The 27,435-nt window shown below is 41.4% G+C and overlaps 1 protein-coding gene across 1 annotated transcript in view; it reads left to right on the top strand.

The window, feature by feature from the left end:
• nbeab (neurobeachin b) overlaps positions 1 to 27,435 on the top strand; it is a 173,174-nt gene that overhangs the window by 125,402 nt on the left and 20,337 nt on the right. Inside the window, exons 41-46 of the mRNA XM_069534755.1 lie at positions 13,203 to 13,320; positions 13,406 to 13,508; positions 14,380 to 14,495; positions 17,182 to 17,294; positions 25,332 to 25,472; positions 26,482 to 26,601. Of these exons, the coding sequence (XP_069390856.1) occupies positions 13,203 to 13,320; positions 13,406 to 13,508; positions 14,380 to 14,495; positions 17,182 to 17,294; positions 25,332 to 25,472; positions 26,482 to 26,601 (711 nt within the window). The remainder of the gene's footprint in view (positions 1 to 13,202; positions 13,321 to 13,405; positions 13,509 to 14,379; positions 14,496 to 17,181; positions 17,295 to 25,331; positions 25,473 to 26,481; positions 26,602 to 27,435) is intronic.

The following is a 27,435-nucleotide window of genomic DNA, read 5'->3' as shown; positions in this document are numbered from 1 at the left end:
TCTGTGCAAGAGGGTGGTGTCTTGGGGTGCTCCCCAGCGGCGTTGCCAGTTGTTTTATGGACTCGGTGGAGTGGTGCTGGGAGTTCATAAGTTGCCTGGCCCATTGTGTGCTGAACCCAGCTGACACGTGTGAATTGACTCCAGCATATTGACAGATCATTTCCATTAATGAATCGGAGGAGTCGGCCTTGTTTCACTCTGTGATTTATGCCCTTGCTTCATCATCCTCTGAACAGGGTTAACTAACAAACCCCCTCAATGACTATACCACAAATTGCTGGATTAAGGGAGTTTGCTTTGTTCAATAGATTTATGCATATAGTTAAAGTGGAGATTTAAGTGTTCTATATATTATTGAAGATTTGGAACATGTATATTTCCCAAAAAGATGCACATAATCACAAAGTTATATTATATTTAGAATCCCTTTCCTCCCTATCTCTTAAAATCATCTGAGATTGATGAAAACATCTTGATCAAAGCCGGCATAATTGTTTATCAGAAAATGATCTAGAAATGGATTCTGCTTGTTAAACCCCCCTTTAGGAATAAAGTGGTGATGTGCAGTTGGTTATTAATAAGCCACACTAGACAATTAAGTTTATATTCATCAAAGAACTGGCTGTTTTCTGTTTGGAATGGGTGGGCCTTTCTTGATTTGATATTGACCCGCTTTTGTCTGTAACCAGTGGCGTCTCATCACCTCGGCCTTGATCCTCTATGGCGACTATCCAGCTTGTTCAAAGCAACAGCCACACACTGCTGATATCTCTGGCCTCTGCCCAGCCTGTCACCCCCACCACTACTGCCACATGGAAGGCACATTTGCTCTCCACCATTTTATGCCGCTGTCACCCTCCCTTCAACAGCGAGGGGAAAGAGGGGAGGTGAAAAGGAAAGAGGGAGGCTCACCCTGAGCGGATGCTAGACAAAGATGGCAGCAGAGACATTTTGTCTACTTTCATTAGTTCTGGTGGTGGTGAGCTGTGCTGAATATTAGCCTGTTACTGGCAAAGCCACACATCGAGGAGCACAGACGGAGAGCATGTCACAATCAAATCTACCCCACCTCATTTCCATCCTCCTCACTGAAAAAGTGGGACATATGGGGCAGGATGCCAATTGCTTATTTTATACGGTCATTATCATCCCTCAAACCACATTATATGGTAGGTGTGTCTCAGCCGTGACAAAGTTTATCTCATAGATTTACATATATTCCCAATAATGTAAAATATTTTAAGGATCCTTAAATGAAGTATGTTAACATTGCTGCTTGTGTGTAAAAGTTTTGTTGTGGCAGTGTCACGTTCAGCTAAACTCAAAAATAATCTGAATCAGTGCTGTCATTTCCTTGAGTATCTTCTATCTGGTATCTGTCAGCTTAAATCTGGACCCTATACCCAGTGCGGATGTGTGTGCATGTGTGTGAATAGGGGGGTTCTTTGTGCTAATGCTTTTGAATGAAGGAGGGTTGTGTATGTTTTGCGTTTACTTGGGATAAACCTGGTTGTTTTCTTTTGTTTGTGTGTGTTGGAGTTCAGCCAAAACACAGACGCTTCATCTGGTTTCTTATATTTTGCATCTGATTCTTTTGTTTACCTAAATAACAACATTCACACAGCGAGTCCCTGATTGGTGTGTGTGGAGATGCATCTGAATGTTGTTTTGCCCTGCTGGGCTTTCATCTGTTGGACTCATTATAGTAGTCATCTCACTGGGCTCCATTAGAGGAGCTTGGGAGACAGGCTCCCCATGAAAAGAGTCATGATGGACGAAGAAGTGCTGATGTGCAACCTCCTCGCCTCCAGGCTTTCACCTGCTCAGGAACAGCCCCCTAGGCAAAAAGAGCGAGGCCGCTCAGACCAGCCGATGAAAGATTGAAGAGCTAAAGTCAGACGTTCTTAGTGTTGCTTATACTGCGTCAAAAAAAAAGTTAATAATGGGTAAATTTATTTCCTGAATCTCTATATCTGAATGATATAAAAAAAACAAGTAAAAAAAGGTGGGCGAAGGCACAAAAAAAAAAGCCTGATGAAGTTCTGCCGTTCTACCCTGTTAAATTTCAAACAGTTTTATTAGAGTGTCAGTTCTGTGGTCGTGGCAGGGCTGGGGAGGCGGTGGAAGCATGTCGGCTGTTGACACCATCTAACGAAGGGGGGATTAGGAGTTTACAGAGGCAATAATATGATAGGTCAAAAAGAGGAGGCACTCCTCTACAGCACTTGGCTCTGTAATGAATGATTGACTGGAAAAGGAGAAGCTGCCACTCGCTGGCTGAGTGCTCATCTTGACGCCTGCCGCACCGCTCCACAGCTCCCCTTGATCACGTTTCACTGCTCCCTTCTCATCTAAGGCACCAGTCTGCAGGGAAAAGCTTCTTTTCCCTCTTATTTTTCTCCCTAATTTACACATTTAAGACATTTTTGTTTGCTTATTTGCAATTCCTTTTTTTTTCGTCAGTGAGCCTCTCTCTATCAGTCCTACTCCCAGCCCTGAAACCCACTCCCCAACACACACACACACACACACTCCCTCACTTACAACCTTCCCTTTCTCTTCTGTTTGCCTCGAGGCAGTGAACTAATTTCAGGTTCCATAATTGCGGTGTGTTGTACACCTGTCTGCTATTAATTCTCCCCTGTCTCTCATTCTGTCTCTTAATGAGATATTATTGTAATTATTGCCATTATGCTATTTTCTGTAATGAACTTGATTGATGTTGTTGTTCTGGAGCTATTTATTCTCTGTAATTAGTGTAAATGTGTTTGGAACTCAGACTGTTTTTTTATGAGTGAACTCAGTCCCTCATTCACTCATCAGCTGACCCCAGAGTTCCCGCTAGGAGTGGAGTTTGTGTTGGATATGGAGAGGAGAGCCGAGCAGCCTGGTCACCACTGAATAGGGGCCGGCTTGTAGCCATTTTAAGACCATTACAACGGTGAAAGGCTACACAATGGCCAGCGCTGGGCTTTGTTTCAGCCTGTCACTTGCGCCCTGTGAAAATCAAATAGCGCTTTGCCTTAAAAGAAAAGGTGAAAAAGGTTTTACCTATACTCCCATTTTTAGGAAAGCTTGTGTTTTGAAAAGGCTAAAAAAAAAGTTTTCAGCAACTTGATTTTGAATGTTATTGTTGAGGAGGCAAACTACTGGAAGGAATGCTAAAGAAAACCTTGGCTGAATGAACAATGTTGAATTTTTCTTTCTCTGTGGCTCTCAATCCAATTAGGAGTTTAATAAGGGTCATACATAGGGACTTCACGCTGCAGGTTGATTTCTTTTGGGCGCTTTTAGGGAGTCGGATGAGGCTAAAGTTGGGATAGGGCCTGACTGAAGGCTGGTCTCTTTAATGTTTAGTGAGGGGTCCAGTGCCCTGGTGAGTCATTGAAACCGTCCGGGGAGCACAGATGATTTTTTTCCGTTATTCTGAAGGCGAGTTCCAAAGATAATCTGACACTGTGGGTTGAGTGGTTTCTTAATACTGGATCTCTCACATGCTCCACTGGTGTTGTCTCATTCGCCTTGAATGTTACCAAAGAAAGTTCACTGATCAAACACTTTATCCTGGTCAAAATCAAGCAGGTCTTTTTCTAGTTGCCAATAGAGCCTGGCCAATATGGATTTATTGTCCCCATCCTGATACTGAATCTGATAATGATGTGTATATATATATATATATATAGAAAAGAAAAATTGACAATGATTCCTAAGATGTCGTTATCAGACCCTTATGACAAGGAAATGTAATTGAGGCTTGATATTTTGCATTTTAACCACAAACTTTATTATAAATAACTATAAACAACATGAAGAAGAAAATACAACAAAAAGTTTTGTTTTTTTTTTCGCATAAATCCAAATCTTTTCTGCATTGATACCAATACATCTCTGAGAGGTTCATTTTTGTATCTGCCAACTGAAATATCTGTCAGGTTCCCGCTATTTTGTTTTCCTCATTTTCCATATCTTACCTGGAAAAGCTGTAACACCTCTTGAAAAATGCATAGTGAATAAAATGAAGAATGGGTTTTTAAAGGGGCCTTAGTTGATTTGAATCTCTCCCTCTGAGAGGGAAAGTGAATAGCAGATCTCTAGAAGTGAACACGTCCAGCCTTTGTGGATTTGCTCTCATGCTGGGGAGCTTTGAGTGCCTGACAGCCGTTTAACTCCACACGACCTGGTTCTCAAGTGCCATCGTTTGGGTGCTCTTGAATCCTGTTAGGAGCCATAATTACAATTCATGCACTCTTTTGCGCTTCTTTGAAGAAGCATTGAGAGAGCAAAGAGGGGTGTGGAGAGAGCTTCAGAGAACCTCAGCAATGCTGCTCTTCCATCAGTCTGCAAACTCTGTCAGAGACTTTCAGTGAATGGCCTCGATGCTGTGGCCTGTGTTGTCATAAACTACAACATATTGCAGTTTTACAGATCCTCATAATGATGAACAATTGGTTTATAGAACTGTGTAAAATATGAATACAAGCAAATGTTTTCTTTTACACATGTACAAATTGGCGGGGACAAGTTTCTTTTTTGTGCAAAATGGAAATATACATTTTTTACATGACACATTTTATAAAATGGCCATTCTTTTAAGAGGACAAACAGCTTGTGAATTAAAGTACAAGTGAAGTGAAGCACATTCAATGACTTTCAAAGGGATGGAGAAGAAAGGGTGAGCACAATGCCTAATAGGTGCTTTAGTAATTTCTGAGTTTTCATAGCTTAATCCGTTCTGAAAAGCTCAGGAGAAGAAAGGCTGCAAATGGCCCTCAGTATTAATTTGATGTGACTTCTGTACAATAAGGGCTGTGGATCCCAGAGGCCCATTTTCAAGCTTACCTTCTTTCATCATCCTCAGCCCTTGGAACTTTTGCCTAAATGTTTCATGAAACCAAGGCTGTAAGCCTCTTTGGTATTCTGTCTTTATAACGCCTGGTTTAAGACTATTATTACACCGTGTTCAAGGTAGAGGAGCACATACAAACAGTGGAGCTGCCTCTCCATTGTGTGAAACTTAAATTGATTTGGTACAATTGGGAGAGCACTTGTATTAAAACACACATATTCTATGGCTCATTTCCCCCCTTTCACTTTGGAGGTTTGCAAATGCTAATGAGGGTCAGTTTCCCTCCTTTTTACAAATAAGTATTCTTCCTGGTTTTCTAAGTATATCTACTCATTTTTAAATCCGGACAAATAATGTGTTCATTGTCATTTATATTAATCGTGGATTTCAACACTTTGTTTCCTCAGAAAAACCTCGACAAACAAACCACACACACAACAGGGTCCTGCTACTCAGATTTCATCTTGATATTTTGCTTTGATAAAAGTGACATTAAAATGAAATATTGCACTGTAGTTGTCAGCATGTGTGCCTGTGTAGAAAACATTTGTGAACTCTGGTACCTCTCTGAGATTCATTAATCTGTATTTTTGCTTTCCAGCAGAGAGATAACATGGACAGAGATTCACTGTGTTCTCAAAAAAAAAAAACTCCTGTGATGCCTCAGGAAAGTGCAGGCTGCATCTCACTGCTCTCTCTGCTGCTTTGTAACACATTCCCCCCATTATAACAATAATGTCAGGGATGTAGATACATGTGCAAGTTTTTTTTAGTGTCAAATAACAGAGAGCCTTCTTTCTTTCTTGTGTGTCTTTTGTCTTTTACACCGAAGAGGGGGAAACTGGCAAGGGACTCGCTGGGTGGGTCAGCGACCCTAGAGAAAACAGCTTGCATTAATATGGTCTAATCCAGTGTAATTAGTCAAATTACAGCACGCCAAGCAGCTTGTCAGGGGCTGTCGGCTTTGGCAGGCACACAAGATGTCCTGAAGTCCCACCGGACAGCAGAGATCTCAAAAACAGCGTAAAGCCACCCTATACTTTTACTCTTTTCAGTCCATTTTCTTTTTATAGTCTTGACCGAAATGAGAAGAGCTCTTTTAGCTGCGCTGCATGTTTTCACCTTCCCTGAGTTGTCTTCTCACAACCCCTGGGCTGCCGAGCTGGCTTCCTGCCTGCCTGCTAAGGTGAATCAAAATGATATGAGCATTCATAGCATGGGCCATAGAAAGTCAGAGTAATTATATCGGTGCTGCACGGCGCTTATACGTGATATCATAAGAGAGAGTCAGATGCACGCTAACTAGGTCCTCTAAGAACCATAGACGCGGTTAAGACACTTCCTCGTGTCGCAGGATTACCATTGGTAAAAAGATTTAAACTATATAATTACATGAGGATAAAGTACAAATTATCTAGTGCACTCAACAGCCAGATTATCATCCCCTACAAACCCGTTCAGCCCCAAGGGGTGAGCCTGGATCACAAAAGACCCTCATTAGCATATATTTACAAGTCCTTTCGTTCAGAGAAGCCGATAAGAACCTGTTCCACCTTTGCTTTGGCCCTGAATGGCTTGTTGTGCTTTGGAAATGACAGATAAGTCAGGGTAATTCCTCTTTATGCCTGAAAAAAAAATTATACTTCAGATTCTGGCTGCATCCCGAAGGTGTCACCCACGATAATCCTCAAAGAGCGTCCAGCAGAAAGGGGGCTGTGTGTTTTCCACATGATATACCGAGAATGACAGAAAGAATTATATGAAGAAGGACAAATCTGTAACATATTATTAAGCAATTCCCTGTGAATAACAGGGATAAAAGGATAATGGATGAGGGTGTCATTATTACCTTGGTGCTGAGGGAAGCGCCAAAGCAAAGGTGGAGAGACAAGATTAATTGAGGACGAGTGAGGCGCTCATTGCTCATCAGGCCCTCTCGTCTAAACACTCGCTCTTTCCTCCTCCGTCTCTGCACCTCTCCATCCTTGTCTCGTTCTCTCTTCTTCTTCTCTGTATTCACTGAGCCTCCATCCCTCCCACACACCACCACCACCAAAATAAAAAAAAAGAGTAGGATTTAAAACGATCAGCTTGGCACTCTCAGTGGCAGCCAGAGGAAGCTGGTACCCAGGCCAGGGAGATTTCAGTCATCTTAAGGCTGACAAGTCCTTGAAAAAGTCCCATTAGGAAAAGCTCTCTGAAAGGACCCCTTACCAAATGACTGCATTGCTTCTCTCAAGCTCCTTAGTGAAGGCTGTTTATCTGGATGATGTACTCGCTAAGTGTTCATGTGGATGTGGCAGCGGGTGGGCCAGCACTAGAGCATGTTCATACTTTTTTAAAAATATTTGTTGTTTCCTTTTCTTTGTTTACTCACTGTATATCAATTCATTAGAAAGTAATTTACCTGTAGTGGGAATTTTGATGTAACCTAATTTCCATTAGTTATCACTGCTCTTAATGGTCTGAGTCATAATCATTGTAATAATTTGCAGCTTTAAAGGTCCAGTGTGTGGGAGTGGGAATTGAATACAATATTTATGATTATGTTTTCATTAATGTGTAATCACCTGAAACTAAGAATCCTTATGTTTTAATCACCTTGAAATTAGCTTTTTATCTTCTTCATATTACACCCAGGTTCCTACCGTAAACTGTATATAAAGATCACAGCCCCCCATAAGTGAAGCCAAAGCATCTAGATTGCCCCCCCTGGTGGCCTGCTGCAATATAGCTTATCAACCATGCCTTCTCCATGTTAGTGGATAGGACATGGACCAAACTAGAAAGTCAAAGTACAGTCATGTATGTTCAAGTGTTTATTTTAGGTAAATTTGGATTTAAATGCTATAAAAACAGGGGGAAACATCATTATTGACAGATGAGACCGACTCATGATTGGTCGAGCGCCTGTATCGGTGGGACCTCGATACCACAGCTTCCCTCCATGATCACTACTGCACAGACTCATGCTCCAAATTATACCTGCAGGGCAAGATGGCGGCGCCCATATCTAGGATATTTTTGCTTAATTTCTGAATAGTTGGAGGAAGTGTGGTGCCTGAAGCCCACTGTAGGTCCTCTGTTCACGCAATTGTGAGGCAATGGATTTTCAGTTGGTTGCAATATGTAACCTTGTTGCTATTAAATCCTTCACTCTGAACCTTTGAAAGAAGTGTGAAATATTGACGTTATTTAAAAACACAGAGATTAATAACAGTGACCCAAAGAGGAAAAATAATCTGATCTATAATAATCTGAACTCAAATTATTTAATTCATTGAGTTGGTAACTCGCATCTCAACATATGCTAAACGCTAACAAAGTCCACTGGAAAATCAGAATAGTGTTATAGAATAGAGTTATCCACGTATATGATGATCCACATATAATCATTCACAGGGCGAGGACCTCAAAGTGTTTTTATTTTTTTTATTTGGTTGTAACATTATTTTTTATGCCAGCTGTATTTCTGCTTTTTCTGCATTCCTCTGTAGCTGTGAGGGGTAAAGGTATGAATACAAAATCTATTATAATAACATATACAGAGTATCAGAAGTAAACATAGTCAACATCAGTAAGGTCATAAAGTGAGCAAACTTTATTTTGGATTGCATCTTAAAAGCTTCTGCGAGCGTCTCAAGGCTTTTATCAAACTTTGTGAAGGTCGCAGTCATTTCTTTGAGGTTTAATATTTTAACACAGACAGATAACGTTTGAAGAGCCTTGACTTTTTAAGAAGAGCGTGCATGGAAGACAGCTCCTCCCACGGCAGGGTTGCAGACAGCGCTGCAGGATCTGCTAATGTGCATGAAATACCATCCCTGACATAAATGTTATTGACAAACTTAGCTGGACATTTGGGGCAGTGAAGTGCCAGCATGTTTAATGCATATTCATCTCCTTTATCCCAGTGGTCTTGCCAGAGCAGCCGAGCTGTATCATCTTGCCACACTCTAGCTACCAGCCAAATGTATAGTGACACTGATTATGCAAATCTGTGTCTTGTTTTTCCCTCAATACCTGCATTAGGAGCTTGCTACTTTATTGAAGTTGAGATATGGGTTTCTCAGAGAGGAACCAAGTGGAATGCAGATTTTTTTTTCACATAATCTGAGGGAATCTTTCAGAGTTTGTATTTTTACACTTCATAACAGTTGTCACTTTAAGGGGGGTTCAGACGAGAAACATGCTTTGAAGCTCAGGCATACATTATAAATCTTTGCAGGATGTAAAAGGGATTAAAGCTAAAATAAAGTGTGGATTTGAGCATGTCATGGTCATGCAAGTAAGATTTCAGTCCACATGGCTTAATGAAATTAAAGGTGCCAGCTGTAGTTTAATTTCCCAGTGGGTGGGACACCTGAGTCATTTGTAGAGAGAAGAATATAGGTGTAGCATTTATTCCCACATTTTACCTTTAAGAGTTGCCAAAATACAAAAAGTTGTATTTTCCTATATGGCTACTAGTTTCCATCAATGCAGATCCTTTTGGTTGAAGTCGAACATTTCTGTTAAAATTTTACTGGAATAGTTAAATTTCCCCCATGGGTAGTCTACACACCTCAATTTGAGCAACACACATGATTATTTTGACATTTACAGAGTCTTTCTGGTTAACACTGTGTTTTATGGATCATCCAGAAAATCAGGGACATTTTCTAAAAAGAGAAATTATATTTTTTGGTATTTTTTTTCAATAAAATACTCAAATGGCATTTACAATCTCAGCATCTATTCAAATATACCCAACACTACGTATCTACATCACATAGGCTTAGTGATGTAATTTGGTCAAACAGACTCTTAAAAATATTTATTATTAGTTATATTAAACATTTTATTACTCGGATTCAATTTATTTTATAATGTATGTATAATTATCTAACATGTTTGGATATCAATATTTTTTGTGACCCAGCCATGTTGTCTGTGACCGATGAGGCTCTTGCACTTAGCTCAGGGTCGCTCTCTCTGCTCTTGCTATTACCAGGCTTCACGCTTTTACTCCCCACTCCCTCTGACCGTTCAACCTCCTCACAGATTTGGCCTATATTGCCTGGGGTCAGCCGTTGAATACAGTATACGAAGTGTGTGCTGATCCTCCAAATTGCCATGTGTGAAATTTATCCCGCTCGCTCCTGGGGGAGTAGTCATATCACTCAAAATGGAACTGCCTCATGTATCCTCCCCTTATTCTTCCACCTCACTGTTCTCTGCAGCCGCCTGGGACCATGCAGTTGTGAGGCTTTATAGTGGAAGCCTATTAGACAAATCTGAGAAGAATGCCGCGGAGGTGCTGTGATACCAGGTTGTCAGAGTGCTCCACAGTCTCATATAAATAAATCAGTCATGCTGGCTTGGAGGTCTCACATAATTATATTACTTTATACCTATTTTTGTATAGATGCAGTTGTGGGGTAGCGTTGTTCCATATTGGAGAAAATTGCATCAGATTTTAGAGATTTCTTTGTTTTATTTATTAATTTATCTGTCATAGTGTCTCAGTCAATATAGGGTTAAAGCTATTTGGAAGTCAGAAATGATTAGAATCTATTTCCATGCATGAAGTGGCTCTCTATCGCTTTCAAGTATGATGTACTCCATTTGAGCATTTTCACATTATTATATTTGAGTTTCAGCCTAAACACTGGTGTCACCTGTGCCTCTCCTCATCTCATCTGTCACAATATTTTTTCCGTTTTCCGCCTGTGATGTTCCACAGGCAGAATGCAGCCTGGCCTCTGTCAAATCAGGGAGGGGAGAGGAGGCAAATAAAGGAAAGAGAGGACAGAGACGTTAAATTGCATTATGGCTATTATGCTGGAGAAGTATACATCTCTCTGCAGCTGGCAGAGCAGCGCATGCGCCCGCGACTCCTAATGAGCCTGCATGGAGGGACCTGTGTGGAAACAAAAGGCTGTGCTTGTCGGCCATACCAGACCCCGTCCACCCGCCCCCTCGCTGCTCCCCCCCAGCCCTGAGCGTGACAGACCAAGAGCAGAGCGCCGGTCCCTTCCTGGTGGCGTGATTAGATTGGGGCCGAAGTCTCCAGCTGGCAGGCCTGTCTGTGACTGGAGGCGGCCGTCCCCAGCGCTTGTCACTGGCTGACACCTCTGACAGGCAGGGGACAGCTTCAGCAGACAGGTTCATTAAATGGCATTTTTTACAGCTGGGCCTCCAAAAATGAGGGCTGGGCTTTGTCAAATCTCCAAGTCTACAGGGGCCCCTGCGTGTTGGTTTAGACCAAAGCTTTGTTGTTATGACAAATTTTTTGATCTAGGCCGTCTGAAATCAGCTCTTTTTTCTCCTCTTTAGCCTCTCTTTTGTTGACAGCTAACCCCTTGGCCTGTACTTTGTCATGGCAGCAAAATGTTCACTTCAGCCCAGCAAAAAGAAACAGCCAGTGCTAAAATATTATAATAATGACAATTGATTCAGAGACACCATATTATAGCCGTTTTCTCACACGTTTTTCACAGCTTAAGAACCTGCGGCATCATGTTTACTTTGACAACTGCAACTGAATATTCTGAATTCAGGAAGACAAGTGTTGACACAGTACATTTAAGAATGAATAAGATGAATATAGACAATGAACAATACGCTAGATTCTAGAGGAATCTTCATTCAAATAACAGCCCACTACAGCTTTGGTGGAGTAAGCTGTTGGCTTGGTGTGGTGCTTATCTGTACAACTTGCCTCTCAGCATTGCACTCGGAAGACTACTTCCACAACATCTGGTTGCAGAGCAGGAGGCAGATAAAAGCTACCCTGCCTCCCAGTGAGCTGCTGCCGGCCCTCAACAGTGCTCCTGCAGCTCCCTCCGTCTCACCTCCCTCCCTCTGTATCCCCACTCCAGTCAGCACACTGCCTCCTCTGGGCCATGCTGTCTCTATGACAACTGTTTGAGTTGGGGGTTGCAGAGGTGTCAAGCCGGGGCATCACTGGGAGGAGAGCACAGCACCAGAGATGCTGCGCTGCACATCCAGCATCTCCACCTAATCCAATTTTAATTGAGCTCCAGAGATTTTGGATGTGGCACGGAGGTCGGGCATGAGCTATTCCAGGGAGAAATTAAGGCAGGCTGCCTCGCGCTGCACTCTTCCAGCCTGTCACTATTTTAAATGAGCATTAGCATCAGACCTAACCCAGCTGAACATCTCACTCTGCTTGCCTCCCTCCCTGCCCACTCCTATGTGTGATTATAACCTGGGGAGTTGATGAGGTTGCTCCCTGGTTCGTATCTGTTGGACAAAATTGTTCAGTAGGGGGGAAGTGAGATGGGAGGAGGAGGAGGAGGGAGGCGAGGTGAAGGTGTGTGAGGGGACCATTCTCACCTGTCAGAACAACTGTCGTAGTTTTCTGGGTGTTGACCTTCAGTCCCCGTGGTGCTGCATACACTAATGATCCTTTACTGGTCTTTGCTCTCCATGGCATCATGGATTTTATCAGATGTTTGTGTCACTGACCCAGGGGCTCATTTTTCAACCACTGGCCTTTGCTTTCCAGACCAACTGGAAGAAGTAGAATCTGTGTAATGTTCCATAGCATGTAGAAAAAAAAATAGAGTTATGCTATATTGTCTCTGTAATGCCTTGTCTGAGTGACTATAAGGGAGGATTGAACTAGTACTCATGCAGTATTGATATTCCCTTTTCAATAAAACACGTGGAATATAGTTAAGAGTTGATTTTAGTTGCCTGATGTCAACAGTCATTTTCTCACGAGCTTTGAAACCCAGGTGGTATAAATGAACTAGAGCAGTATCGTCAACAAACCAGAAGGTGGGTGGTTTGATCCCCGGAACCTCTAGTACTCAAATGCCAAGATACTGAACGCCCATGGCTGCATGTGCAGGCTGTGTGAATGATGTATGATAGAAAAGTGGTGTGTATGTTGCTGTGAGTGCGAGTGGGTGAATTTGACCTATGTGTGGTCGACAATTTTCTAAAAAGCAAATAAATATAACTAGTCCATTTAGACATTTTTCCACTATTTGTTTGATGCCCATAAGACCGTTAATAAAAATATACCAAAAGATGAAGTCATTGGTCTGTATTTTTATTTTGCAAAATTTCACAGAGGTCATATTTTTCTGACTTTGGTCAGTTTGGAAAACACAGTTAACAGCAATACTTTTGATAAAATAATTTAAATCATAATCTAAAAACATACCTGGTTACACATGTACAATAATACCTGTGGCATTGCAGAAGAACCTTTACACAGTAATCTGACAGGCTGGACAAAGGTATTCTATACAGCACATGTAACCTGATCTATGGTTTTATACAACTTTAGACTTTTTTAATAACCGGAAGACATTCTTCTCTGCTCTCTCTGTCCTTCCAGGTCTTAGCGTACACTGAGGGCTTACATGGGAAGTGGATGTTCAGTGAGATCCGTGCAGTCTTCTCCAGACGTTACCTCCTCCAGAACACAGCAGTGGAGGTTTTCATGGCCAACAGAAGTAAGTGCCAATTATATCTGTTAAAATCCAGTGGATTTTTTGTCCTCTTCCTCCATCGTTAAGTGTTTTCTCTAACTGTTCACAGCATCGGTCATGTTCAACTTTCCTGACCAGGCCACAGTAAAGAAAGTGGTCTACAGTCTTCCTCGTGTGGGAGTGGGCACCAGCTATGGACTCCCACAAGCCAGGTGGGTCACATGTGGCAAAAGGAAAATCAACAGAACACAGTTAAATGTTTCCACTGTAATCCCACTTCCTGTGGGTTGTGTGTTGGAGCATCTGTGCGGCGTGGCCTGCAGCAGAGTCAATTTGAAGTCCCACTGCTCCAGTCACTGAAGTGGATGTGCAATGACCCTGACTGAACTGACCTAATTCTCTGACAGGAGACTCGGTACAACAGGGCTGCAGCCAGGCCACTGACCACAGAGAAAACCCCAGATTCCCTACAGACTCTCATTGTGCTAACAGGCCTTATTTATACACTGGTTCAAAACAAGCATATTTCCTTGGGTGGATTTGAAGCTAACCATTTTGAACGATGACAACAAACAGTCCCCTTATATTCAATCAAGGTGCATCAAATTTCACACACTCATAGATATCAATTATCCTTAATATGCCAGACCCTTGTCATCCAGGTCCATGAATGTAATGTTAAAGAAAGTGATAAAAGATTCCACCAAGTTTCATGGAATTCTGATCAATAGTTTTTGCTTAATCCTGCTGAAAAACAAACAAACAAATAGACAGGAGTGAAATATAACCTCACATATCACTGACAGACTTTCCACTTTAATCTGCTAAAATTAAATCATATACCATTGAAACCCATTGCATCAGATACCACATTTTTGTTTCTTGCAATTTGGCATTTTATGCTCTTTGTCTCAAAATGTTAATTATAAAAGTTATAAGCAAGCCATGAGGTGCTTATTGTCTACTAATTCTTCTACCACCTCAATGTGTCTTCGCCAATCCTCAGTTTAGGCTCTTTGGTTTAAAACTTTGAAGAATATAACACTAACACCAACCTTCTGATTTTCTGAATGTTTTCTCCAGGCGCATCTCCCTGGCCACCCCTCGACAGCTTTTCAAATCCTCCAACATGACCCAGCGCTGGCAGAGGAGAGAGATCTCCAACTTCGAGTACCTCACGTTTCTCAACACTATTTCGGGTAAAGACATCTGATGCTGTGCTCTGCTGTGGTTTAATGTTCAAGTAGCTGAAGGAACAGGAACTAATGTATTCCCTTTTTCGTAGCCATCAGTTAAATAGATGTATTCTGATTTGTTTTCTTCCTTATCGGGGGAAAATTTACAACTTGGTGAAAGTGTTGAGTTTTAATCTATTATCCATGTGAGTCTCTTCACCGCTGCAGCCTCATGACTTTAGGTTTAGCTATCATGATCAATAAATGTGATGTGTCAGTGGCACCGGAATCAAACTATAAGTGGGCCTCAGGTTTGTCATATTTGTTTAAGAATCTGTGCCATCGCTACGTGCTCTCGGACGAGTTAACTTTGCTGCTCGTGGAGTGTGTTGTTTGAAGCCAGGAGTAGGCACAGCCGATTTTACCTGATGATTAGTGTCTGGCTTTGTGAGAGCGTGTGTGTGTGTGCGCGCGACTGTGGAGCTGAGAAGTTCTGTTGTCGACTCTCTGATCTGCAGTGAAACTAACAGCAGAGACGAGAGCGACTGCACGCTGCTCTGCTCTGAGAGGTGTCATCCTCGCTGCATATTCATGCATATTTATATTTAGCCCGTGCTTGAGTTCGATACATTATTGTCAGCTAATTAGATGTAAGGCAGACAGAAAAACATGCTCAAAATTCATTAAAATCTTCAGTAATGACCCAGGCTGACAGGGATGTCAGAATAGTGTGGGGCAGCAGACAGGCGGGGCATAAAGTGCTGGGAAGAGGTGTGAATGGGAGGGGGTCTTCTAATTAAACACTATTCCACCGCTATTAACATCCTGCCACCCCAGCTCAGGACTCAGCACCAGTGGTTCTAACAAACATTCCCTACTCAACCTCCATACTCGGTCCGCTGCCTCCTCTTCACTTTGTGGCATTAACCTGGATAATTATGCTCTGGAGCTTTCCCCCAGACCCTGGCTGCTCTGCAGAAGCCTTCCCATCGACTCGGCTGTCAGGCGTTACCACTTGCTCAGCTGGATTTAGACTCTCTAATGCCAAAGTGCTGCTCTCCAGGAGTGAGCAGAGACACACCTGCTGGATTGGTTGTTGATAATAGTTTGTTGGTCATCACTAAAAACTTTAGGGCAGAGTAGCCAATAGGGACAATCTCATTTATTTAATTTCATTATATTCTATACCAATGAAAATATTGGTTTAGATGAGATACGATCAGATGTACATTTATCAATTCTCCCTGGAAATTCACAAATACCACAGCAGCACATGAAAATAGCAGCACAAGGGAAAAATATAGCAAGAATAAAATATTAATGAAAATCGAAATACTATATACTATAAAGAGAAATAATGGTCCATTCTTCATAATATACGAGTATGAAAAGTGCTGCATTTCGTTCTTGAAATAAAATATGGTTGGATCTTTGAGGTACACGGCTGGATCAGTTTGTGGCTGAACATGCCCTTGAGTTGCCTCAGTTCAGCAGAGAGGAGATGAGATGGGTTGTCCATGATGGTAAAACAGCTTTTATTATTGTGACGTTTGCATTGCCACCTCTTGAGACTACTTGATTTGGAAAGCAAGAAGGTTTTAATGAAATGATCGAGTCAGAACGTCATCTTAAAGGAACTTGAGCACGCTAAAGTGAATCTAAGATATTCTCATTCCCTCTGAGTACTACATAAATGTAACTTAACTTCAAAAAAGTAATGCTATTAATGTAAACATGTGCATTTCATGCACTAGTCCCTGTGTAACGATATCGACTGAACTCCAGTATAGAAGGACTTGTTAAATACAAGTCAACATCAATATTGGGAACCTGGAAACTGTGTTTAACTGAAAGGATTCCGGCACTTAATGTGATAACTTTTTTTTATTGTATTTGTAAAGTATGCAATACAAATGTGGTCAGATCTTAAATTAGTATCGCTGTCATTTACGGTTTCATTTTTCTTTGTTAATAGAATAAAGAATGTTGCCTTTTACTTTCTGTTTACATTGAGCTCATAAATGTTCTTTTTTTAGCTTGATTTATTACCAGCAGTAAAATTCCAACAAAGCCAGCTATAGCATTCATCTATATCCCAGGCCCGGATTACAACTGGCCACCACCTGACCTCACAGCTGGATCAGTGTCATCTTCAAAAAGAAAGTTGAGCATTAATGACAAGATGGTACATGATCTTGGCTTTTTCCGTGGACTTCCTATGACACGTTTTGCCATCTGAAAACCATATTCCTGCTGCCAGAGCTTTGAGGAAATTCACATCTGGCCAATCAGTGGATCAGATTCAGTGACATTTTAGACATTTGGAGAAGAATCTTTTTTTTTTCTCTGTAATTACATCCACTCCTCACAACTTGGAGACATGTATTTTCTCTACAGACTCAAAGACACCCTCCTCAGGCCTCTGGTTTCTCCCACAGTCCGTTGATGAAGTACACTCATCAAGCGAAATATAAATTCTCTCATAGCGAAGAGAACTTTGTATTAAGTGTGCGTGTTTCCCTGGCCGACTCCGTTTGAGACAGGAAGTGTGTCTGATTGAGGTCTCAGCGATTGGGGGCTTGTTGGAATGTTGCATGCTGATCCCGCAGAGTAACTGAAGCCTCAAGTGTACCCTGCCCTGCTTTTCAACCCCTCTGCTTCCTCCAAAACTTTCATCACTCACAGATTTCTGTCTGCTCTGTGTGTCTAGGGAGGACGTACAATGATCTGAACCAGTACCCTGTCTTTCCGTGGGTCCTCACCAACTACGACTCCGAGGAGCTCGACCTGACCTTGCCAGGGAACTTCAGAGATCTCTCAAAGGTAACCGAGGCCTCATGGCAATGCACCTCTGTATGACAGAGCAGAGGGAGGGGGTAAGTTGTGGCCGCTGGCTCTGATGGCAGGGGATTTCCTTATTAAGAGTCAGACTGTGAAACAACATCATATTAATGACAGAGGAACCGTGTGCAGAGTTTGAACTCTGATGTGGAATGAAGAAAGTGGAAAATACTGTTTTAACAACTTGAAATGCATGTCTATCAATTTGTCCACTGTGTTGTCTCATCACATATTGATACTGAGTAGTGTAAATTGAATAATCCAGACAACAGAAGATTATTTTACCAAAAAACATCAGTAGAGGACCTCTGCTAAGGCTCAACGGTCCCCTTATGAAACAGCATTTAAATAAACTGGATTTTTATTTGCATCTGCAGCAAATTGCACACACTCATAAATATCAGTCCCCTAAATATGCCTGACCTTTTTTTTTTATCAAGATCAATGAATTCTTTTTGGAGAAATCAATAAAAAACATAACCTCCTTGGTGAAGGTAATAAGATCCCAATACCACAATCTGCTGAGCACTCATCAACCATCTTTTAGGTCCAGCCTAAATCTTTACACAAAAATAAATCACAAACTGTATTTTGTCACAGACAGAGCATAGCAGTAGTTCAAATTAATTCTCCGTTGGTTCAAATTCATTTCGGCTGTGATTCGACTTTTTAGTTTCAAGGTTTTTTGGAGTGATGAGAGTGGGTCATGTGCGCAGCGTTGCAGTGAGAGTTGTTCTGAATGTGGCAGGTCAGAAGCCCTTCAAGCTGTGCTGCGGAGAGTCCTGCTAACGCTGCCAAATCACCGGAGCTCCGACACAATGACACTAATGCCCCACAACCCTGGGAGATAAAGTTCAGTGTCGTGTTTGCTCTGTCTTTGACAGAAGAGGAGAAGGCAGCAGATCACTCTACCACAAACTGTGACCTGGTTTGCTAGTTTACCAACCCCCTTCTCTTTCTCTCTCTCTCTCTCTCTCTGTCTCTCCTTCTTGCACATACACACTGCAGCTCACTGACCTGAAAACAGTTGCATTCCTGTCTGAGCTCTTTCTCTTGCTCACTTTATCATTCCCTCATTCCTCTTTGTTTCCCTCAAAGCAGACGTTCTGACTAAGAGCTTCACTTTGTCGCCTCAGTTCTCAACAGTTTGAATCAATTTTCAGCTTTTCAAGGCATGTGTGTGCATTGTGTGTTTTGGGAGAGCAGGAGTTCTTTGAAATGAAGTTGAAACACTCAGATCATAAGTGAGTAACATAAAGTGCTGTGAACTTGAAAAATGAGCTTCCAGTGTGTTGAAAAACTTCTTCACATTTCTGAATATTTTGTAAAAACAGCTCAGTTGTGTGACTCGCCACCATCATTTCTCTTTCTGTTTTTGGCAGCTCCAGCCAGAGAGTGTGCATGTGTGGGTGTGCGTGTGTGTGTGTGTGTGTGTGTGTGTGTGTGTGTGTGTGTGTTGGGGGAGCGGCGATCAGGGCTGAGCCATGTGCAGCCCCTCTGCCCTGGGGAGACAGTTATGTATTGTAATGTATTCCTGTGACATCCTCCCATGCTGTTTACAGGGCTGAGCTGCCTTCATTAGCATGGGTTCACAGCCCGTGTCTCCTGACAGTTGTCCTTGGAACCCCAGGGCTCTTACCTCTAAAAGTTCACAGCTAGCGTAGCAGGTAGGGACAGTGGCCTCCCACACGTCTCCTCTGTGCTTGGTCTGCCCTTTTGTTCAATTACAGTTCAGAGGTAGAAGCACCTGAGACTTGCTCGTCATATACTACGTCTTTGTTTGTCTCTCCAAGGTGTATGTCCAGTGAGTGTGGCTGTGCAGCACACAGGTTGTGTGTGTAGGAACTATGGCTGGGTATCATTATTTATCAAAAGAATCCAAACTGTGGTGTCTGACACAGTTTTACATTAACTTTAAATTGAAAAAGATTTCCTTCTGATTGAAGTGGATAGTAAATCTAAACTAACTCTAGTGCCAGTTTTTTGGGGTAAGGTTAGACTACAGACATATTTAGTTTATTCCTAAACTTCTATAAGTTTAATATAAGTTTCTATAAGTGTGGGCAATTTTATCAAAGGGGATTATGGGCCTTGGTGGAGGCACATGCTCTATGAGTGACATGCTGGTTTGTTGGTTGGTTTATGCAAAAACTAAATTAATTTCCTCAAAATGGTGTCAGGATGGGATATGGGCCAAGAAAGACCAATTACATTTTGGGGTGGATCTGGACAAAAGGGCAGATCCAGGATTATGATTTTCATTGATTTCCCAGGGAATAATTCATGGATCTTGATGAAACAATATCTGTTTAGGGGACTGAAATCTCTTAGTGTGAGTAATTTGATGCAGATTGAGTGAATTAAAGAGTGTTTAGCCTTGGCGTAGGTGTGCACTCCACTCTAGTTACCACATTATGAGTTATATGGTTTTTTTTACCTGGTTGAATAACATCTTATCACCTTGTGTAAAATTATTATCCAGAGCTCAGTGAGCTACAGCATTAGGAAAACAAATCATAATCAACACTCTTCGATCAATACACTGGATAAAACTAAATTATAGTAGTATATATTATAGTATATATTATAAACCGAAGCATCGCTAACACTTAATTACTGCTTCTAATAATTATTAGATCCTACACCGGTATTGCACAACTTGAGAGGCTTTTCTTTCCCACAGATGAGAGTCATGCCTGAGACCTGTTCAGCAGTTACAGGTGACTGCCTCCTGACGGACAGCATTGTTTGAAAATGCTGAAGCTCGTACTGATCTGCCAAATAATATCCTCCCAAACCTATTGCACTTACCTACAATTACCTGCTGGTTGGCCATTCAGTCAGCTGTGAACAGTGCTACTGAACACGGCAGTCCTTCGCCTCGGGGGCCAGCGCTCTGCATATTTGGATGTCAGATACATTCATGCAGTGAAGTGTTTCATTAGATTCTAATGATTATTTCCAGATTGAGTGACAAGCAGGCGATAGATGTGGGAAAGCTAATCTTCCTCATAGCTGTTAAATTATGTGATGAAAATTCATATTATTGTGAAAAAAAGTGATAGAATCAGACGTGGTTTCAAGACTATGCTTCCTCATCCACTGACTAACACTTATGAGATGTTTCCTGTATTAAATGTAATTTCAAGAGACAAGCGACACAGAAAAGTGACGTGTATCAGTCAACGCATGTTACATAAACTTTTACATTATTTTAAAGAACTAAAATAATGCCAATAACTTTAATTTACCGATGTAAAAAGATTCTGAATGAGCCGTGCTGAGATCGAGAAAAGTCTTTTAATACGTTTCCCTCTGAAAGCTTCTGCTGTGACAGTCTCTGAAAGCTGAGCATGTCTGAGAGATGCATTCTGAGTAACGTAGACAAACTTGGCTGCTCCAAAGAACCACTCCTCACTTTTCTATTCCATAATGGATCCTTCTTCACCCTCACTTCCACTCCAGCCGGACTGCTTGTGAGCACTTCTGCTTCATCTTGAGTTGGAGCAGCTTGATTGCATTAGACTGGAGCTGCACACAGACCCGGCCTGTGACGAGGCAAGCAAAAAACGACTCAGACTCTCCCTGACAGCGCACCGTAGCAACATACTGTAATGTAATTTCTTTTGAGATATAAAATGCAATATGCATCTCATCGGGAGGTAGCTTAGATATAACTTTTTAAAAAATGGACGCGCCCTCTTCACGCTCAAACAACATCATTCTTTCCCTGCATCTACGGAGAGCAACAGCAGAAATGATCCTGATTGAATCTGAAGCCAAATCTGAGTTTGATCACACTTTGTTTAGTTGTGTTGATGTGTTTCACTGGGTCAGGTGTTATATGAGAAATGAATTCGATAGGAGCAAGTGTGGAACTGTCTGAACCAGTTGTGTTCATCGTCTCGCATCTGTGATCAGTATGATAGGCAATTGGAAAAGGGACGAGGTGATTATTCTCTGTGGAGTAGAGGTAAACAAAGCCTGATGTGGGCTCATCAACAGATAGTGCTTATGACACGATTAAAGACATTTGAGCTCTTCTGAAACGATCATGATATCTTATCATAACTGGGGATTTATTTCCAAATAAACAGCTAAGCAATCATACATTCTCCTCACATTTATGGCTGTCCCATGTTTTTCTATGGCCTTAATCTTTAAAAGTAGCTTTGCACTTTATCTCACATTAAAGTCTGGGAGCAAGATTTTGCCAAGTTTTGATGCTCTTGTCGCTGAGAGTCTCTATATGGTCAAGTTTGTTTCACATGGTTTCTGTTATCGGTCTGTTTTCACAGCATTACTAGACTGAGACTATGTCCTGAAAATCAACATGAATGTTAATTGTATGAGATTTGTTTTAAAAAAAGAGAATCACAGACATGTGGTTTACACACAGACTGTGTAAAGACGGACATCACAATTGCCCCCTGGTGGCTGGCTGCAGTATGTGTCATTAATCCTTCCTCCTCTATGTTAGTAGATGGGACATGGGCTAAACTAAAGAGTCAAAGTACGTGTTAAAGAAATTCTTCTCAAAGATGGTTTCTGTCATTTTAGGTATCAAACTGTTCAAGTGTTTTTCTGTTAAATTTGTTTTTATTTATCTCTGCACATCTATGTTTGTACGTCAACTTCTTTAGTTTCACATTGTATTTGCTTTGTTGTGTGTACAGATGCATCTGTATTTATCGCCTGAGAAAAAGCCAATTGATCATTTGTCAGCTTTGCTTCATATTTACCTTTATTGTGTTTACCTTTTTTTCCACATTTCAGTGAGTTATTTGCTGTTTAACAATCTCAGATTCATCTGTGTTAAAATAATCTCCCTGGTGCAAACTTCCTTTAAGACGACAGCACACTGTGACAAAGAATAACTGAAGAATAATGATGTGGGTGAACCGATACAGGTTTTCCTGTGCAGTGAGTATAATTATCCTACCTCACTAACCACAAACCCTTTCTAGAGGACAAAGTGAAATCATTCTTACTTATACTGTAAACTACAAGTTTCTTCTATTTTTATAGTACGCTCACACAGCTGAGTGACTTGGAAACACTGAACACTTTTTCCTCATTTATGTAGAACCAAATAAAAGGAAATAACTTGTCAGAAAACATGTCTTGGATCCCGTCCCTGTAACCTAGTGATTCATTCAAAATGTGATTGTGGTTAGTTTAGTCTCAGGAAAAGGCAGAGACGTCTGCAGGGTTATAGAGGTTTGATTATACTGAATTTAAAGCATAAAAATGTAATGTTGGCTTGTAATATCCCTTTAAAAACAATTATATATTTCATATCCCTCACTCTTGCCTTTAATAACATGACTCACTTTGTTTTTCAGCTTCTGCTGATACAGTTGATATTGATATGGGCAAGAAAAACACTTAATATACTCTGTAAAGCAGAAACCTTACCAATTAGCCATTTTGAAATGTTTGGTGAATTGTTTACTTATCCCTCTCTAACGATCATTAGTATTACCTGTAGCTGTCTTTTCTGTATCTGACGCATGCAATACCTGCAGCTTTTATAGCTCTCTAACCTGCCTCAGTCGTACTTGCAGTGGTTTTACGGAGTGTGAGACATCTCGTGGCTTGCACCCCGATCCAGCTGGGCCAGGACGTCACATGCAAGGCTATTATCACTCCATAAATCTGCGCAGACCTCAATAAACTTCTCTTTCAGTCTATTCAATTGTGCTAACACTGATGTGGACTGCCATTAAATTTTAGGGAAGAATGAAAAACTAGTCCCATTAAATTTTGACTAAAGGCTTTAGGCATGGTCACGGTGCCACACATGGATATGACCTTAATCTTTAAAATGACCAAGAGAGTGTGTGTTGCATACAAACTTCAACCAGCCAAAAGAATAACAGTGTAGTTTTAATAATGTTTGAATGGCTTTGTTTCTACCATTTTGAATTGAGGGCTTTTATTTCTTCTGATCTGCGAGCTGCAGCTCTCAGGTAGAAAAGCTGCCAATGATTACATTACCAGTCTCCCTTCCCCCTCTGAAACCGATTCAGTCACACTGACTATATTGATATTGACTGCCAATATGCCTCCGAGGCTGTTATATTGGATGAGGTGATTGAAAAGCCAGAGAAAGCAATTTATTCACCACTAAACGTATGTTTAATGAGAGTAATTTTGTTGCCTTAAGAACACATGAAATTGAAACAGCCGCCAAAGGGCAAAAGCCCAGTGATGGTGTCAGAGCAACACTGAAATTATTACACAGTCTGTGGGTGAATAATGAACCACACCATCCAAGGTTTGGCCTAACTAAGAAATAATTGGATACCTGTCAAATAAATATAGCAATGATGTGATTCTCTTTCTGTTTTATATCTTTGCGATAATTAGGCAGCAGAAATGCAGAGCAACGAATATGAGATGTTATTTGATTTGAGCTCATCTCTGAGCTCTGCTCACTGATCGTTTGAAGACAGTGGCGTCACATTATTATTGTAGCTTGCACTATATTCTGTAGGTCCTGGTTACTCCTATAAAGAGTATCCAGTAACACCCAATGGCACAGAAGGGAGTAGCAGGGCTAAGTAAAGTTTGGCTTGGTGGGTGCATTGGGTGTAAATCAGGTCAGCCAGGGTTAATCCACATGGATTACCCACAACATTTAGCAGGAGACACTCAGATCTCCTCCTTCCATCCTCAGTGCTGCCTCCTGCTCACCCCTGCTGACATATCCCTGGAAATTTCAGACAGTAGACGGCGCAGCAGGAACTTTTTAGGGTTCAAGAGAATAATGGGGTCTGACAGTCAAATCCCAGAGTAAAGCTCCTTGTCTGCCCTGAACTCTCCCCCAGCCACTCTGCTGGCCTCACTGCATGAAGCCTAATGGGGAAGATAGATACTGAGACTAAGTTTATCTCTGTCATTATGCTCAGTTATGCTCTACTGTACCTTCTGCTTACACGAGTAATGGAAAAGCAGGTAAATTGCACCATGCACCCAACAAAAGATTAAATCAAAGACGTACTTCAGCTTCATTGTTGTACACTTTTAAATACATTTCTCTGTCGCCATGAGTTTGAACGATCACATCAGCTGCTACATAGCTGGAGCTGAAAGTAAGAAAAAGAAGATCAACACCAAATATTAATTTTCTATTCGTGCACTGTAATATTATATTTTATGTTTATTTAAAGGGAAAATGCACATTAACTAACATGCATACTTAAGTCTAGCATGCTAGTTTTCATCTGCAGTCCCTGCAGGTTGGTCACATTGGTAAAAATAAACATACACAGACACTTAGCACAATTAACTTGCATCTATGGCATATGAAGAAATGGACGAAGGCACATAACACATGAAGGGCACAGAAGTCCAAATGATTAGTAAAACAATACACAGACACAAGTGTATCAAGCAAAAGCACATACATGTTAAAGCGAAACATTGTGTCCAATAACCGTTGTTCTAGATTTGGAGAAATACTTTATAGTAGTAAAGATTCTAGGAGTGCAGTAGATGTGGTCACTTTGATTGTACACTGTTTGTGTGGTTTACTGCAGTATTTTGAGAATGATAGTTACCAATACATATTCAAGTCATTAGTCAGACTATCTGCTTTCTCTTTACGCTTTGTTATTATTTTATTAGTTGATTCAATGGTTGTTTTATGAAGAGTTGTAACATTCAACCAAAAGGTGAATGTCAGAAACTGTTTAGTAGGTAAATGGTGATAAATTATAAAGTTTCCCAGTTTACAGTACAAATCATCAGACTGCAGTATACTGGTCACATCCACCTGTATTCTGTTAAGCTTGCAGAATTAGTTAAAATATCAAAATGGCACAACCATGTGTGCATATCGGTTTTCCTTGGCTTCACAAAGTATATGACTTTACAAAAGTATACAAGAGGAAACTTGTGTAATTTCTTTGGGGTTGATTTGAAAGGAAATGTGTATTTTACTTGCGCAGGCGAATAATAACAAATTACTTCACTGCAGGAACTGAATCTTTTATTTCTTTATTTTCTTTCCAGCCTGTTGGCGCTCTGAATCCGAAGCGTGCGGCATTCTATGCTGAACGCTATGAGACGTGGGAAGACGACCAGACACCGCCTTGTCATTACAACTCCCACTACTCCACCGCTGCCACCGCCCTGCACTGGCTTGTCAGAATTGTGAGTAAAATCTCTCCTTCAGCCTCCATTATTGTGCCGTGTTCAAAATCCCAGAGTTAGTCAAGCATCTGAATAGAAATGAAGTCGAGACCACATCCTCAGACAGATTTTTTCATTTTTGACTCTGCATTAGTTGATTGTCACTTGTCAAACTTGATGATGTTGTTACTTTGAGGTCTGTCGGGTTCTGCGCAGGAAGCAGCTCAACGTCTCAATTTGATTGGACCTGAGTTAGACCAATGGTGCTCAGAAAACACATTTCACAGGCCAGTAACCGGCATATGTGAACCAAATAAAGAGTGGCTGGGTAATGATTTACAGAGGCTGCTGTGACAGGTTTATGTGTTTCAGGCAACCCAGTGAGCGCTGGAGACATGTCCATCAAGGTTACTGAGCACTGTCCTCATTTACTCTGGAAGAGAGGGAGGGAGCCACACGCACTTCCAATCTATTCTCCACAAAATAAGCCCTTATAACCTCCACGGCATCTTTGAGTTGGTATTCATTTGATTTTGACGTCAGCTTATTAATTTGAAGAACTTTACCGGGGAGTTACTGTATTTCTCCTCCTCCCCCGTCATTAGTAGAAAGAGGCTGATGAACTGAGGGACCTCCCTTGACAGCAGTTAGATTGCCCTCTGTGGGTTTGTTCGCACAATCTCTTTCTTCCTCTGGTGAGTGATTCATCCGCACCAAATGGTCGCCATCTCGGGCTGAGAAAACCGAATTTGAGCCAATTACCATTATGGTTTACTGTACTCAGGAAGAGCACTAATTAATTCTCCCTCAGGCTTAGATACAGTGAATGACTGATCTGTACTGAGAGTCTGCTGCACAAAAGAATACCAATAAAATAATGATGATTTTTCAGACTATTCACATGAGTGAAGTGTGTAATCCTGTAGGGTCAGAACAATACTGAGATTCTCATTAATTGATTATTATTACTTCAATCAAAAGAAGAGAAGGATGGAGATGATTTGTGACGTCTAATTCTGTTTCTCTGCAGGAGCCCTTCACCACATTTTTCCTCAGTGTCAATAACAACAAGTTCGACCACCCTGACCGCACCTTTTCAGCCATTACCCGCTCCTGGAGAAACTGTCAGAGGGACACCTCTGACGTAAAGGTGAGACTCACAATGAAAGCAATGCAAAGTCCATGGATTACATTAATGTGGAAACACAAATCTAGATCCGAAGACCTGAAAATGTGTTATATTATATTTCTTTCTTTCTTCAGGCTGGTGTTCTGGACTTGTGTGTGTTGGATGATGAATAATCAGAAATATCAATATGTACTGTATATTGTAAATTATCTGTCAGGAAAATTGCGACTATACACTATGTATAATTGGGAGTATAACCGCACCAAGCCTCTCACTTGTTATGCTCCCCTCCTCAGCCAATGTAGCTCAACAGGACTGCAAAAATATATACCATTAATTATAAATGCCTCATCCAAAGGCAAATCACACAGCGCCATGGTGCACTGGAGTACCCTAAGCACTTAGAAATGCACACTTGATTTGTCTCACACAGAAAACAAACTATTCCAGAGACTGATTTTGCATCTGTGCATGGAAACACTCATGAGTCTGAACAAAGACTGCGTCTGAGAGAAAGACAAAGCCTTCCCTCTGCAGATCCACGGTGCAGTCACCAAAAACGCTGAACCCTGCTGATTCGCCTCCATTTTGCCCACTGCATAACACGCAGCAGGAATACACACTGACCTCAAAGTGTCATACATTTCTAACACACCCCGCACTGGGTAGTGTTGCCCCAGGCAATTAATAAAGCATTAATGACAAAAGCTATTTAAAATTTAGTCTTTTATGTAGGGACAGGGCTTTTACTTGCCAGGATCTGGGGGGAGAGCAGCCAACAATCCATGTGAGGCAGAGGCAGAAAGCTTCGAGCCAGTAAAGAGCTGGATAGTCAAACGCCACCCTGTTAACAAA

The sequence above is a fragment of the Paralichthys olivaceus genome, chromosome 11 (assembly GCF_024713975.1).
Source record: "Paralichthys olivaceus isolate ysfri-2021 chromosome 11, ASM2471397v2, whole genome shotgun sequence".
NCBI lineage: Eukaryota > Metazoa > Chordata > Actinopteri > Pleuronectiformes > Paralichthyidae > Paralichthys > Paralichthys olivaceus.
Note: the sequence above shows the minus strand (reverse complement) of the source record. Positions and strands in the feature narration are given on the sequence as shown.